The sequence below is a fragment of the Grampus griseus genome (assembly GCF_964374135.1).
Source record: "Grampus griseus genome assembly, chromosome: 9".
Classification (NCBI taxonomy): Eukaryota; Metazoa; Chordata; class Mammalia; order Artiodactyla; family Delphinidae; genus Grampus; species Grampus griseus.
The window spans coordinates 24,163,940-24,180,253 of NC_139003.1; the positions used below are offsets into that span (position 1 = coordinate 24,163,940).

The 16,314-nt window shown below is 50.7% G+C and overlaps 1 protein-coding gene across 1 annotated transcript; it reads left to right on the forward strand.

Annotated features, from left to right (window-relative positions):
* Positions 1-1,779: 1,779 nt before the first annotated feature.
* On the forward strand, positions 1,780-15,204 carry PAX4 (paired box 4; the record flags this gene model as incomplete). Its single annotated transcript, XM_082661694.1, is given in 13 exon segments — positions 1,780-1,808; positions 4,963-5,072; positions 11,296-11,426; positions 11,710-11,925; positions 12,253-12,328; positions 12,877-13,002; positions 13,191-13,273; positions 13,642-13,711; positions 14,099-14,154; positions 14,423-14,564; positions 14,897-14,904; positions 14,906-14,968; positions 14,970-15,204. Coding segments are annotated over 13 exon segments (1,179 nt in total). The 3' UTR covers positions 15,039-15,204.
* Positions 15,205-16,314: the final 1,110 nt, after the last annotated feature.

Below are 16,314 nucleotides of genomic sequence, written 5' to 3' on the forward strand. Positions count from 1 at the left end.
AGTACTCAAGATATGTGAACTTGGAACTCCAGGGGAGTCTGCTCTTTACAGACTTGCTTTGCTTCTACCCTTCATCTTCATAGACTGACATCTCCATTATTGCCCAGGGCTCATAGACTGACAGCTCCGTTCTTACTCAAGCCTCCACCAATAGTTTCAAAAAGAGCTTTAATTTTTTGAGATCAGGGTGATAAAGAGAAGGGAAGCATGCATAAGAACTTCCTTTTCAAAGACATCGTTCTAAGTGAAATAAGCCAGACACGAAAGAACAAATATTACATGATCCCACTCATGTGGTACCTAGACTAGGCAAATTAATAGAGACAGAAAGTAGCATAAAGGTCCAAGTGTTAGGGGGAGTGCGGAAAGGGGAGTTATTGTTTAATGGGTACAGAATTTGCGATGATGAAAAATTCTGGAAATGGATAGTAAGGATGGATATACAACACTGTGAATGTACTTGATGCCACTGAATTTTACACTTAAAAATGGCTAGAATGGTAAGCTTTATGTGGTGTATATTTTCCCACAATGTAAAAAGAAAAGAAAATACCAGAGGTAAAATCAGCATTCTTTATTACTGATCCAACAGAATCATTTTTTTCTGAGTTACTAAGATTGGTATCTTTGGGCAATTACGTTAGATAGTTTGACTGATATTTTTACTGGTTGGTTTAAAATAAATTCCTTCTTTTCTCCTGAAAAAAGAGAATTCTATTCTCAAACCCAGCTTCCTTAACAAGGCTAATAACACCCAAAGGATTTTACTCTGTTGGGTTCCAGAGCATGTGTTTTCAATTCCATCCCTGGAGGAAGTCAGACTCACGGTGTGGAGAGCGGCTATTGGACGATACGGGATTTAAAGGAGAACTGGTGTTTCAGAGCGCTGGCAGGTGCCAAGTCTTTCCCAAGTCTGCATCTCTTTTTCCCCTTCAGACCTGATGCTGACTCCCCTGCCAATCACAGTGCTCGGACTCTCAGGGGAGAGGTGATGAAGGAAGCCTGGGTTACGAACAATTACTATCAAACTCAGGGTCCCTACGAAATGCAGAGCACTGGGCAGGCTGCAGGGGGAGCCCACGTGCAGACCCTGCAGGGCCACCTGGCTCTCCCAGGCAGGCTCCCAAGTAGCTGATACCCCGTGGCTGAGGTCAAGCAGCTCTAGCCAGCGTCTCTCCAAATACAGCTTGACTGGGATAATTACTATTATATATTATGAGAAACAGAAAGAAAACTAAGAGAAAGAACTCAAAGTACCAAGAGACAAGAGAAACCGGCATAGTGGGTGGAGAAAGTGAGGGCTTTGGTGAACCATCTAAATATTGAATAGTGGGAGAAGAAAAGAGAATCAGAGAGTAAACAGAAGCTTCCATGAAACATCACAGCTGCTGCACTTTCTTCCACAAAAGACAGAGACAGAGAGAGAAAGAGAGAGAGAGAAATGTGGAGCCGTCTAGGGAAGGTAAAAAAAATTGATTTCACGTAGTGGAGATTTGAGAGCGTAAGAGCGAACAAGAAGTGGACCTGAGGACTACAGTAAAGAGAAATTAGGTAAGCTGAGGGTTGGTGGTGAAAGGGATGCCAGCTGGGCTGATGATGAAACCTGGGACGCGGACCATTCAAAGCCTGGTTACTGTGCTTGATGGTGCCAAGCCAGAGACGGTAATGAGACTTGATTTATAATTACCTGTCTTTACACAGCTTGTCCTCTGGGTAGTAGAGTGACTTCTGTTGGGCTGAGCAGATGTTGCTTTGGGGGCCTTTGTGGACACAGTAAAGATGACGAGCTCTGGATTCCTGGGACCGAGGTAAGATCCTTATCCTTGGGGAGGGAGCTCTCTTCCACATTGCCTTTGAGTCTTGCTAAGCAGCGGAAAGTTACCCAAGCTGGAGCACTGAGCTTTCCTAGGTAGGACCTATTACAGACATAGTTTCAGTGATGACTAGATCACATTAAAACAGTTCAGTCCCCTCTCACTCTATAGTGAGACCAAGACCAAGATCCCACAACCTTCAAAAAGCATAGAGGCAAAGACCTGGGATCATCAATGACTCATGTTCCTCCTCCCCTTCCCTTTCAAAAGTGCAGAAGTTTGTGGATATTTCAAAGGCAGCAGAAAGATAGCCACCCCACTATCTCCAGATAAGGTAACTCTAGGTCAGAGAAGGAATTTCATAGAGTAGGCTTAATGAGCCCAGGGATCAAGAGGGTAAACTGAAGAGCAGAGAGACTGAAATGACAGGAGTGCAGAATTAAGGCAGCAAGGGTGGGGCTGGGAAGGTCCTAGGCTGGAACGGGTGAACTCAGTCAATAGATAACAGCGTCACCTGTTGGCACATAATAGTATTAGTAATAGTAGTAACAACAATTATAGTGTGATACTTAGAGTGAGTGTTCTGTACATGTGCATGATAAACCCTGTCCTCAGTCTCAAAGCTGGATCTCTGAGAGAACACTTCTTAACTCATTTTATGAGACCAATATTAATTACCCTAATATCAAAAGTGTTAAAGACATCATAAGAAAGGAAAACCGAACACCAGTATGTTTCATGAACATAGATGAATAAAAAATCCTCAGCAAAATATTAGTAAATTGTACCCAACAATGTCTAAAAAGAATCATACATCATGATCAAGTGAATTTATTCCAGGTATGCAAAGCTGGTTCAACATTTAAAAATCAATGAATGCAATCCATCACATCAACAGGCTAAAGAAGAAAACAAAATCATATCAATTGATGGAGAAAAGGCATTGAACAAAATCCAATACCCACTCATGATACAACTCTCATCAGACCGGGAATAGAGGGGAACTTCCTCAGCTTCATAAAGAACATCCATAGAATTTACACCTTAGGTTCGTCGATTGTAACAAACTGGAGATATTGAATATGGGAGAGGCTGTGCGTGTGTGGGGACAGAGGGTAGATGGGAAATCTCTGTACCTTCCTCTTAATTTTGCTGTGAACCTAAAACTGCTCTAAAAAAATAAAGTCTATGGGTATGGTGACACCTTTTTAGATACAACACCTAAGAGATGGTCCATGAAAGAAATAATTGATAAGCTGGACTTTATTACAATTAAAAACTTCTGCTCGTGTCCAGAGACTGTGCTCCGCAACGGGAGAGGCCACAACAGTGAGAGGCCCACGTACCACACACACACAAAAAACAAACTTCTGCTCTTTGAAAGACAATGTGAATAGAATTAGAAGGTAAGCCACAGACTGGGAGAAAATATTTGCAAAAAACATATCTGATAAAGGAATATTATCCAAACTATACAAAGAACTCTTAAAACTTAACAATAAGAAAACAAACACCTGATGAAAAAATGGATCAAAGCCCTTAACTGGACATCTTACCAAAGAAGATATACAGATGGCAAATAAGCATACGGCAAGATTATCCACATTGTATCATTAAGGAAATGCAAGTTAAGATGACAATGATATACCCCCCATTAGACCTATCAGAATGGCCAAAATCCAAAACATTGACAACACCAAATGCTAATGGGTTTGTGAAGCAACAGGAACTCTCATTCATTGCTGATGGGTGTGCAAAATGGTACAGCCACTTCAGGAGACAGTTTAGTAGTTTTTTTACAAAACTAAACATACCCTTACCATGTGATTCAGCAAGTGTACTCCTTGCTATTTACCCAAAGGAGTTGAAAACTTATGTCCACAGTAGGTGAATGCCTAAATAAACTGTGGTTCATCCATACAGTGGAATATCACTCAGCGCTAAAAAGAAATGAACTATCAAGCCATGAAAAGACATGAAGGAATCTTAAGTGCAAATTACTAAGTGGAAAAAGCCAGTCTGAAAAGGCTACATATCGTATGATTCCGTTACATAACGTTCTGGAAAAGGCAAAACTATAGTGATGGTAAAAAGATCAGTGGTTGCCAGGGGCTTGCGGGCAGGGAGCGGGGTTGAATAGGTGAGGCACTACAGATCTCTTAAGGCGGTGAAATTACTCTGTGTAATACTGTACTTGTGGATACACAACCTTATGCATTTATCAAAACTTATAGAACTTTACAGCACAGAGAATGAAACTTAATGTATACAAATTTTAAAAAACTACCTAGAGGTCAGGGAATCCTAAAATGAATTGCAGAATATGACTAAATAATCTAAGTGTATTACAAATGTATGAAACAGCTTCAGGGACGGGAGTGGGGAAAATCAAGTTACTTGATTTAAGTAACTTTGGAAATGAGTGGAGTCTGTAAGACTAAAGGTAAAATAAATTGTACTTATGTATTGTACGGGCTTCACAGGTAAGCAAGGGAGGAAACCAGAATGATCCATGTGATAATGGACTGGAGTTGGAGACATCAGTATGAACTCATGTTTAGTTTAATATCGATACAAATGGTTACATATGGAACTATTTATAGATATGTCTATATACATGGATTAGTACACTCATGTATATTTCTTTGCTCTGTCAGCTGAAAGAACCCAGAAGAACTGACACCCCAGTCGCAGCAAGCATGCCTAGTGCCCAGGTCTTTGTTTCTCATACCATTCTCCAACAAAAGGTACCAGAGCTCCTTGGAGAAACGGCTGATTCTAGGCCTGGGGCAGGAAATATACAAGATAAATAAGGAGATACTCAACACACACAGACACACACAAAACAAAAACTGAGCCCCATGAAAATGGGGGTATGTCAAAGGGACAAAGGAGGCAACTGAAAGAGCTCCCAATGGCCAAAGCTAGAACGATTTGAGCAACAAAAAATGTAGCATATTGGATAATAATATTCCAAAGAATAAAATAAGTATCTGTAGTCCATATTGACAGACATACATTACTGAACAAGTAAGTGTGAGAGAAGGAAAATATCTCCTAAGCAGAAGAAATCCAAAATCAATGTAGACACTTCACTCTCAAGCAGGTGAAGCGTAACTCCCACGCCTTAAGTGTGAGTTGTACATAGGACTTCCTTCAGAAAAGTACCGTATAGAAAAGAGGGGAAAAGATTAACTTCGGTGGGGAAACCCAATAAACGCTACCTCAACCGGGTGATCAAGGTCAGCATCAACAGAGGTAAGTCACGTTGACGTGTGATGTGACATGACGAGGACTGCACTTTACCTTTTTCGGTCTTCTTCTTCAAAACCCATAAGCCCGGTCTGATCATGAGAAAAACATCAGACAAATCCAAACTAAGGGATGTTCTACAACTCCTCAAAATTTTATACGTTATCAAAAACAAGAAAAATCTGAGAAACTGTCACAGCCAAGAGGAGCCTCAGAATACCTGGTGACGAAATGTAGCGTCCTGGATGGAGTTCTGGAACAGAAGGAGGACGTTAGGGAAAAGCTGAGGAAATCTGAATAAGGTATGGACTTTCGTTATTAATAGCATATCCATCTTGGTTCATTAATTATAACAAATACTAGTGTAAGATGTTCATAATAGGGGAAACTGGGTATAGGGTGTATGGGAACTCTCTGTATTATCTTTGAAATTTCTCTGTAAATCTAAGACTGTCCTAAAAGATAAAGCCTATTAAAATAAAATGTATTTTAATAATGGAATGCTATCTTCCTCCCCAGATCTTCCACGTCATGCAAAGTTGGGCAGGATGGAGTGGAGAAGATTTGCAGAGCACAGAGCTAGCTGTCCCCAAGGAATAAATGGAACTTTGGGTCACCAGGCGGGTCTGAAAACCCCAGTCAGGATGCAGCCCCTTCCCCTTGGGCAGGTCTGATGTGCATTTGGACCCAAGGACGCACTCTCCACAAGTGATGGGCCACTGAGGTCTGAGGCACACAGTGCCAGACCTGGCAGCTTTGGGCTGGGCTCTTCCTCACCTGGCCTCCTGGCGCTCTTGGCTCTAACCCCTGAACTCCCCAGCTCTGCTGGGGGTTGTCTAGGGGAATAAAGACTCCCCACCCCACCCAGCAAAGCCTGGTCATAGGTGAAACAAGGGGAGGGTTGAGCTCAGAGGTTAGGGGTCCGTGTTGAAAAAGAGGGAAGAGGGGGGCATTTTCTGTGTCCCCAGTTAGGAGGAAGTGCTCTTCACTCTCTCTGTGGCACATTCAGAGGGAGGGAGCTGAGTAGCCAGCGTTTCAGACGCTGAGCGGAAAAGCACTGGGATTTGCAAGTGTTATAGCGGGGTGTGGGCTGGGAGAGTAGGGTTGGCGGTGCGGGCAGTTGCAGATTTAGCACCAAGCTCAGGAATATCCAAGGAACTTGAAGATACCCCACATTTTTGTAGCCAGGAAACTACTACGACTTTAAACTCGGAGGCACGTGCTGCCAGCGAGTGGTTTAGGCGAGGTGGCCAGTGCGCTCTGGAAAGCTGAGGGCTGGCAGAAGATGGGGCTCGCTGGAGAGAGGGAAGATGGGAGCCAGAACCCCACAGCCTACAGGGAGGTGCCACAGGGAGGGGCGGAAACAGCCTGGAACTGGCGTTTCCACCCCCAGTGAGTGCCCAAAGGCCGGAGTGAGGTGTCAGAGGGAAGCCGTCGGTCTCTGTTCTGGCTGCGCCCTGCCCTCTCCAGCTTTACGCACGGGCTTGTCTTGTCTGCTGGCCCCTTGAAAAGGGCAGGGGAACTCCAGCGGCCTCTCCCGAGGACAGATCTTTTCCCATAGCTACAGGGCTTTACACCAGGGGCTCCCAAGGGCAGAAGAAGCCAGCTGTCAGGGCTCTACAACAGGGTGAAGGACAAGCAGGAATGGCCGTGGGCGGACTGGAGAGGGGCGCACAGGCTGGCTGGCGGGTGGCAAGACCTCTGAGTTAATGTATAATTGACAGCAGATGGCAGGGGCTGGCGGCAGCCTGGGGCCTGGGCCCAGTGAATGAGGGACAATTAGCCCCAAGCCCGTGGTTGGGGGGTGTGTGTAGGTTGAGAGAGCCAGACAGTGAAGGCAGATATTTGCTTCTCAAACAGTCTGGTGCGTTGGGCAGAGGGCTGAGTGGCTGAGCCTCTGGGCTGGCGAGGCCCCCCTGCCACAGCCCTTCCTCTCTTTTCCCTCCCCCCATCACCTCTGGGTCGAAAGCCTCTGTTTGTTCAGACCCAAGAGTGTGTTGTAAAGGTGGGGGGAGAAGGTAGTTTATGGGGGAAATCGCTGCCGCCACCATCTGCCAGGTCTTGTCCCTTCTCCCCCTGACACCCCTATCTCCACCCTCACACAGCTGTCTATGGGAATAGTGGGTCTGGACGTGGAGCCTTCGGCCCCCAGATGCAGGGGCAAATCAAGAGGAAGGGATGAGGCAGGAAAGGAGGAGTAAGATTAGAGCTACCACATGCCTTCCTTGGGAACTCCTCTCACCCAGGCATGGCAGAGTCCAGGGACCAGCAGTCCCAGCTGCCCTGGGAGTGAATGGCCTCTACAGCCACCAGAGCGTGTGCTGTCCTGCCCCTGGTGCTGAAACCACCTGCTGCAGTCTCCCCTGTCCCCGAGGGCTCCAGGCTAGTCTGAGGATGCTGGAGGAGGTTGGAAGAGAAGGGCAGTACATGTCAACGTAAGGTAGAAAACCCACTTCTGTGATATATTTGGCCCTGCTTTGAGAATAAGAGTTCCCAATCCTAGGATCAAGCTGAACATACAACATCAACACCCCTGCCCCCCAAACCAAAGCATTTACCACTGAAACCTATTCTTCCCCGCTCTGGGTCTAGTGTTAGAGCACCACACCCTGCTTACTTTCAGCCTGACTTCTGAGAGGGTTTCACAGACTCCAAGGTATGCGATGGACCCAAAGACCTTTCCATGCCGGCTCCTTCACAAGGGGTCTGCCCGAGACCATGGTGGCAACAAAGCTTCCATGCGCTGGGGGCTTTGTTTCCCTTCCAGCTACTGGCCCCCCCACCTGAACAACAATCCAGATAACCTGTGGTATTCTCTGCGGGAACAGGAGTGTCATTCATAGCTCAGAGTCTAAAAGCACCAAATCCCTCGTAGAATGGAGCCTGATAAATCGAGAAATGGATAAACTCCCCACCTGCAACCTAACTCCCTTCAGAGGCTCATTCCCTCCATCGCTCCTGTTGCCAGTGTTCTAAAGTCCAGGGTCCCCCAGTTTCCAGGCAAGAACTCATCCTGGGCGTCACCTCAGTCAAGGAGCCAATTGAAGGATTGGTGAGGACACTCTTGGGAAGAACTGGTGCTATGTGATACTCTCTCTACGCACACCGCATTCTCTCAGAGATCCATGAGCCAACTTGGCCGGTATTTAGGTGTTGGTCTATACACCCATGGACCTTTTATAGCAATACACATAGGACCCAGGAGTTGACCCGGAACCCAGAAGTGCATTCTGGCTGGAAGCTGTGTCTGTAGTTCTGGAATTCATGTTTGGGCTTCTGTGCATTCAAAGCCTTGGGGACACAGTCTGAAATTTCCCATCCTCCTTATTCCCCATTCCCTTCAGGAGTACTGGCCCCCGAGTGGGTGTGCTCAGGAGTCAGGGGGCCTGCATGAGACTGGCTCTGTACCTGCTTCAGGGTGGCAGGTAGGCGCAAGGTAGGCTCTGAGGACTTCCGGTGGAAGGACACAGTGGGTCACTGGCTGTGGTTTGCCCTGACTCAGGGCCGGTGTCAGTCAGCCCCATGCACACCTCCCTCCTCCTCTCTCCTCTGCTCATGGCCTGTGACATCACTGGCTGCTCCCAGAAGGCTGCCCTCTGCTCCTGAGCACGGGCTTTCTGTGGCTCTGGACCCCCTGGCAGGACTGAAGCAGGAGCAGAGTGGAGGCTGTTAGCAGGACCAGACCACCACCATCCCTGGAGCCTGCAGGGGTCTCAGGAGCCCAGGCCAGGAGACTGAGACCCCCCCCCACCAAACAGGTAGCTCACTGCAGGCTCATTGTCTGCTCCGCCTCTCATGCTGGTTCCATGTCTTTGTGTGGCCAAGCCAACGTCTCTCGTCCTTTGTCTTTGCAGCCACCACCCTCCTGCCCCTTCAGCCCCCTCTCCTGCTCCCCCATCTTGTGAGGACCAGTTCTTTCATCAGACAAGTTAATATGAACGTTGGAAATGTGTGGTGTGGTGACCGGGGATGGCTTTCTGTTTTGAGTTGGGGTGATTTTAGGTTTGGAGATGATTTAGGTTTGGATGTTGAACCTGAGACCCCACAGCTCCTCTGAGCTCTGATCACTCAGGGGGGACACAGTCCTATCAAGGATTCAGGGTTCGGCTGATTTTCTGAGCTTCCACCTGCCCCCGCTATCCCGGCATAGCCTTTACATCCCCAGATTGACTTTCCTCTATTGCTTTGGAGGCAGCAGGGGTGGAGGCAGAGAAAGAGAGCCTCAGGATTAGAAGCTGGAAACTGCAGCTTCTGAGGAGGGACTGGCTTCTAAACCTCCTTGAGCTTTACTCCCTGGGTGGCCCCTGATTTGTGGGAGCCCCAATCTCTGCCTCAGTTTTCTTTTTGGAGAAACCTCTGCCTTCCTTCCTGACTTTCTGGAAAGATGAGAGCATGCAGGGGAATGTGTCTCTAACCGTCTAGAGAGGAGTGAGTAAAAGCTGATTTATCTCCTGAAATTTATCAAGTCGCTCTGGCTGCCATAGTCTTTGTGAGTTCATTGTTGTTTCCTTCGCGCTCGTCCCCCCTCCCTGGTTGCACTGTAATCTCTTGGAGGGCGAAAACCTTGTCCCTATTCTTTTTACTCCCTTCATCTTGAACAACCGGCTATGTGCTCATGATTAATACCTTATTCAGTAAATAATTGCAGATTAGTTAACTGAGCCAAGATGGCATGGTTATTACAGGAAAGTTCTATGCATAAGCTATTCTCTGGGGGAACCTCCAGCCCTGCCAGGGGTCCAGGCATGAAAGGAGGAGGCTTCAACTCCCATTACTAGCAGATAAAAGCAAGACGGACATGGTGGCCCACAACCTGTGTCCTGGGCTGCCAAGAGACTCTCTCGTGCTCGCACTGGCTTCTATACAGATCAGAGACAGCTCTCTCCTGCTTCTCCCTCTCTCCCTTTGACATGTCTTCGGTAAACAGTAGTTGCAAGAATGAGTGTCTGGTCCCAGAGACCTGGCCTCTGAAAGTATGAGATCTAGACCTCTCCAGAGTTAACAGGGAGCAGCAACCCCAGCGGGTTAGAAGCTGTCAAGAGAGGTGTCTTCTGGGAGAAACCAGGACTTCAGGCTTGTTCATCTCTACTTCCAGGGGGTGGGACCCAAGCCTCAATGCCAGGGGGTAGAGCTGAGCCCTGGTGTTTCCCCAGACCTTCTTGGAGAGTATCAAAAACCAGAGCAAGACCCTCCCATGAGGTGCTCTGAAGGAAGCTTTCTGGCTGGTGGTTTGGAGAACATAACATCAGGACCTGCATGAGAGTAAAAGCCTTGAACCTGGTCCCCACCTCAGACCAGGGATATGGAGATCTTTGGTTCCTGGTGCCCTCTCTGGCTGGGCATAGCATCCTGAGCTTAGGAGGCAGGACTTGGTCCCAAGTGTATCACCTGGTGGCTGACAAGGCTTTTGAGGGGTCAGAGGCGACAGTGGTCCGTTCGGAAAAGGGAAACCATCATCCATTTTTACCTGACCTCTTGTATGGAACATGTGAGAAAGAAAGCCCTCCCACCCTCCCAGACCCTTATCAGGACATCCAGAAAGATCCAGTCCTCTGCTGGCTCTGTGATGTTTTAATTCAAAGGTTTAGTAAAGAGAAATTGAATTTTCGTAGCCAATCTACTGGCAAACTTTAGAAACCTTATCCTCTATCACAAAACACCCCAAGGCCATTCTAAGCAAGAGATGCTGCCCAAGGAACCCTCGATTATGGCAGGTCCAGCCTCAAGAACAAAAAAGGAGCTCCCAGGAGGAACTCCGCTCCCCAGTCTTCCCAGTTCCTGCCCTTCTGTGAGGAGGCCCAGCCTGGAGCATGCTGCAGGACGGTAAGATGCCCAGGAGAAGTGGGAAGAACAGGGTAGCATAGGAGGGCGGGAATGGCTCCGGGCTCCGCTTCCATCCACGTGGGTTCATGTGCCCTCAGCCAGCGTTCTGGGGGAGCCCCTCCCAGTCACTCCCTCCCCGCTCCACCCTGCTTCCCTTAGACAATGAGGGCCAGTGCATGTGGCCAAGGAGCAAAGACTCACACGTGAGCCAGCTCCCAAAGAAAGTGGCATGTCTGGGGGACCCTGGCAGCAGAAGGGGAGCAGTCCCCTGGAGAGAGGATTTTCTCTGTGGTGGGAAGCCAGGCTAGCAGGGCCTGAGTAGCCCTCTCCCAGGAGGGTCCTCCACGCTGCAGGTGGGCTGGGGAGAGGGGAGACTTCAGGTACGATGCCTCCTTCTCCTGCCCAGGGATCAGCAGTGTGAATCAGCTGGGGGGGCTCTTTGTGAATGGCCGGCCTCTGCCCCTGGACACCCGGCAGCAGATCGTGCAGCTGGCCGTCAGCGGGATGCGGCCCTGTGACATCTCACGGAGGCTTAAGGTAGTGTGCTGGGACCTTCACCCAGTGATGCGCACAAGAAGCAGGGAGAAGCGGCCCCTTTAAGGCAAGTCTGGGGCTGTTGCAGACTCGGAGGGCCTTTGGGGCTTGGGCTGCCTCCTTGAGGGCTGGGATAGGGAGCTTCAGGGTTCCAAAGGTGAGGCTAGACTCGACTCTGGGGCCTGATTCAGTCAGTCTCACTTTGCCTTGTAGCTTCCTTCTGTCCCAGGGACACTCACCCTCTGCCCATCATGCCTCACCTGTCCCTGCTTCTCACCTGACCCAGGTATCTAATGGCTGTGTGAGCAAGATCCTAGGGCGGTACTACCGCACAGGTGTCTTGGAGCCCAAGGGGATTGGGGGAAGCAAGCCACGCCTGGCCACACCACCTGTGGTGGCTCGAATCGCCCAGCTGAAGGGTGAGTGCCCAGCCCTCTTCGCCTGGGAGATCCAACGCCAGCTCTGCGCTGAAGGGCTTTGCACCCAGGACAAGACCCCCAGTGTAAGTGCCCTCCCCTCCCCAGAACCGGAACTGCGGCTGCCAGACTGGTTGTCTGGGGAGGGAGAAGAAGATCCCTTCTTACTTGGCAGTGGGGCCTCCCAGGCTGGGGGGCGGGGCTTCGGGGCTCTCTTCTGACCCAAAAGTTTCTCTTCTGAAAAGCGGTGGCGGTGAGACAGGTGAGAAGAAGAAAGCGTGGGGCTGAAAGGAGGTTGCCCTTGGGAACGATGTGTGGGCCGGGACAGAGGAGAGAAAGGATACTGGGGAAACATCCTCAGGATGCAACCTGGGCTGGGCACCGTTTCCCCACTCATCACCCCACATCCTCAGGTCTCCTCCATCAACCGAGTCCTGCGGGCGATACAGGAGGACCAGAGATTCCCCAGGGCACAGCTCAGGTTGCCAGGTGGGTCTTGGAGCTGCCTCCAGGGATGTTCAGAGCCAAACCTAAGCATTTTACAGTCCTCCGATTCCTTTCTTGTTCTTTCTTGGATCACCCTCACAACAAGACAATAACGTGGGCCTCACAGGGGGTCTTATTCTCTCCTAGCAGGAGAAAATGGAGGCTCAGAGGAAGGGAAGTAACTTACCCAAGGTCACCAGCTAGTTGTTGGCAGGTCCTGGAACAGAGCGCAGCTCCCTAGGTCTCTAAGTTCACAGGATCTGCCGAGGAGACAGGACTCAGAGCACTTTTGAGGTGCTGCGGGATCAGGCAAGCCTGGCCCATCCTTGCGGCTGTCTCCCCCCACATGCTAAGCATGCTCCCACCATGGCTGCGAACCCTCCCACCCAGTGCCCCTGCGGCGACCCCCGAGTAACTGTGGATGCCCCAGCGGTGCGGCTCTGCTCTCACCCTGCATTGTGCCCTGCCTACAGCACCAGGGACGTGGGGACTCCATCCGACCAGAGGAATCACCGTCACAGACCAGCACCAGCCACTGTCTCCCTTTGCAGCTGTTTTGGCTCCAGTTCCTCCAACGCCACCTAGCGGCTCCGAGGCACCCCGGGGTCCCCACCCAGGGACAGGCCACCGGAATCGGACGATCTTCTCCCCAGGCCAAGCTGAGGCGCTGGAGAAAGGTGCCAGAGCTGGGGCGGACGGTGGGCCACGGAGGCAACGGCCCAGAGGCCTGCGGGCCGAGGCTGAGAGCTGGAGGCCGTGGATGCCCCTGCGTCGGGGAGTAGGGCAGTTCAGGGCTGGCACGGGCGGGGAGTGGGGCCTTGCTCCTCTCCCTGCGCCCTTGCTGTGTGAGCCTCCATCTCTGCAGAGTTCCAGCGTGGGCAGTACCCTGACTCAGCGGCCCGCGGGAAGCTGGCTGCGGCCACCTCTCTGCCTGAAGACACGGTGAGGGTGAGCGAGCTCTGCCACACAGCGTGCACACACCACAAGGACAGCGCGTCTGGGCCGGGCAGGCTTCCGCTTCCGCTTCCGGTGACGGTGACGTAGAGAAGGCGGCCAGAGGCGGAGACGGGGTTGTTCGGAGCAGGAAGGAGCCAGGCTCCTCCCTGTTGCGCTTCTGCTGAGCTTTCCCCTCCACGGCCCGCTCCACGCCTTAGCACTGAGGAAGGGGACAGAGAGCCCAGGCCAGAGCAGGAAGTGGGGACGGCAGGGCTGAGGAAGGGTCTGCACTCCGAGTCCAGGTCAGGAGCACGTGGTGAGAGCAGTAGGTGCTGGGCCTTGGAGCGCACAGCCAGCTGCATCGTTTCTGCCCTCCTCAGATCTGGTTTTCCAACCGAAGAGCCAAATGGCGCCGACAAGAGAAGCTCAAGGGGGAAATGCGGTTTCCAGGTGATTTCTCTGCCCATCCATCCACTCACCTACCCTTCTTTCCTCCCTTCCTTCCTTCCCATCCATCCCTCCATCCATCCATGCAACCACCAAACATTACTCGGCACCTCCCATGCACCAGACCCTGTGTTAGATGCTGGACATACACAATCCCTGCTCTTCAGGGCTGCACTGCCCCCACTTTACCATCCCTGGGATTTAATCCTTCTTCCCCAGTCTCCCAACACCCCGCCTTGGGAAGGAAGGCAGTTTGGGGCTGTAGCATCCATTTCCGCCCCCCCCCCCCAGAAGTCATTGCCTTTCCTAGAACCTCCCTGCCTCTCACCTCCACTCCCTGCTCCCCAGACCCCTGTTCCTGCCTCTGGTGCATCCACCCTTACCTTGTAGGTGCTTCCCAGGACCTGACTGTACCAAGTGCCTCCCCAGGGACCGTCTCTGCACAGGTATCCAGGAAGAGGAGGAAGACTAAAGGGATCACTGCTTGTCCCGTTCCCAGTGGGTGCCTGAGCTAGAATGCATGACTCTGCTGGGCCCTCACAGTACATGTTTCTAGAAAGTGCTGTCCTCAGAGTTTACCATGTGAATGGCTCCCTCTGAAGTTGTTCAGGATACAGGCCTGGGGGTGGGGTGGGGTCATGCAGCCCTGGGGTTCCAGTTGTGCTAAACAGGAGGCATCACTGGCAGCTGAGGGTTTCCTCTTGCTTTTTCTAGCAACCACCCGGCAGTGTGTCCACAGCGGTCCTACCTGCCCTGGCATCCTTGGCTGCCTCCAGCTATCCGCGGTTCTGGGGGACAGCATCAGACAGATGTCTGAGTGACACTCCACCACAAGCCTGTTTCAAGCCCTGCTGGGGTGAGAATCCAGGCCAGGCCTCACTCCTGCAGGGTGTAGGGAAGGCTAACTGACTCCTTGACCCGCCGGAGGTCATGGATCCCCAGTCGGGGTCATCAAAGGAACGTCAATACAGTTTTCCTCATTCTTTGCATGGCCCATAAAGTTGGGGAGACTAGTACCCCCGAGTCTATACTATCATTGACGGTCAGATCGGGCAAAGGGGCTGGGATGGAGATTCAAGTGTGTATATCCAGTGTAGAGAACTGATGTCCGCCCCTTTCCCCATCAGTGACTTTGAGGGGTGGGGTGGCAGCAGCGAGCCCAAGCTCACCCTCTCTTCATCCCTACAGGCTACTTGCCCCCCCCAGCCGAGCTCCCTGGATTCACTCCTGCTTTGCCATCCTTGCCGTTCCTTCCTCTGCCCCCATCGCCAGTCTTGGTACCCATCAGGTCTTGCTCTGGCCTGGCTCCCCACTTCGAGGCCTGGGATGAGGGAGGCGGTCCAGAGTGGAAAGGAGATGGGATGGGAAGGATCTGATACCGCCTGCCCAAGCAGAGCACCGCTCCTTCCTCCTTCCTGTGTCTCCTCCTCATCTGTGGACCTTGCCCTTCTTATGTGTCACCTGATTGCAGAAGCCGTGCCCACCCACTTCTCACACTGGCCTTAAGACGCTTCCAGTTGGCAGTGATAAAAACATCTTTTAAATTAGCAGTAGTTCTGTTGTCCATCATGTTTTTCTCATGAGCACTCATAATCCCACCCCTATATTTAACAATTATAAAGTTTGCCATCGGGCTTCCCTGGTGGCGCAGTGGTTAAGAATCCGCCTGCCAATGCAGGGGACACGGGTTCGAGCCCTGGTCCAGGAAGATCCCACGTGCCGCGGAGTAACTAAGCCCGTGCACCACAACTACTGAGCCTGTGCTCTAGAGCCCACGAGCCACAACTACTGAGCCTGAAGTAGTACGCCGCAACTACTGAAGCCCACGCACCTAGAGCCCATGCTCCGCAACAAGAGAAGCCACCGCAATGAGAAGCCTGCACACCGCAACGAAGAGTAGCCCCCGCTCGCTGCAACTAGAGAAAGCCTGCGCGCAGCAATGAAGACCCAGCACAGCCAAAAAAAAAAAAAATGTTTGCCATCTATCTATCTATCTAATTTAGTTATCTATGTAACTATCTAGTTATCATCTAATATATTTATGTGTCTATATAATTAGGTATCTAGCTATTATCTATCCAATCTACCTAATCTTTGTATTTATCTATGTATATATATATCTACATATGTATGTAGATATGTATCTATCTTGGTGTTTGGGTGCTCATATACCCACATGTATGCACATATAACACATACACACACTGATAGTACCTCGTGGCACGTCACCCCTGAGTCCTCCAGCATGCATCTCCAAAAAATAAGGGAAATTTTCTTACATAACCACAACACCATGACCACATCTAAGAAAATGTATAATAATTTCTTAATCTAAGAAGAGAGACATGGGGCTTCCCTGGTGGCACAGTGGTTGAGAGTCTGCCTGCCGATGCAGGGGACATGGGTTCGTGCCCTGGTCCGGGAAGATCCCATATGCCGCGGAGCGGCTGGGCCCGTGAGCCATGGCCGCTGAGCCTGCGTGTCCGGAGCCTGTGCTCCGCAACGAGAGAGGCCACAACAGTGAGAGGCCCGCGTACCGCAAAAAAAAAGAAGAGAGACATGAACTCCTTAATTGCATATGTATATATATTTTTTTGCACAACAGC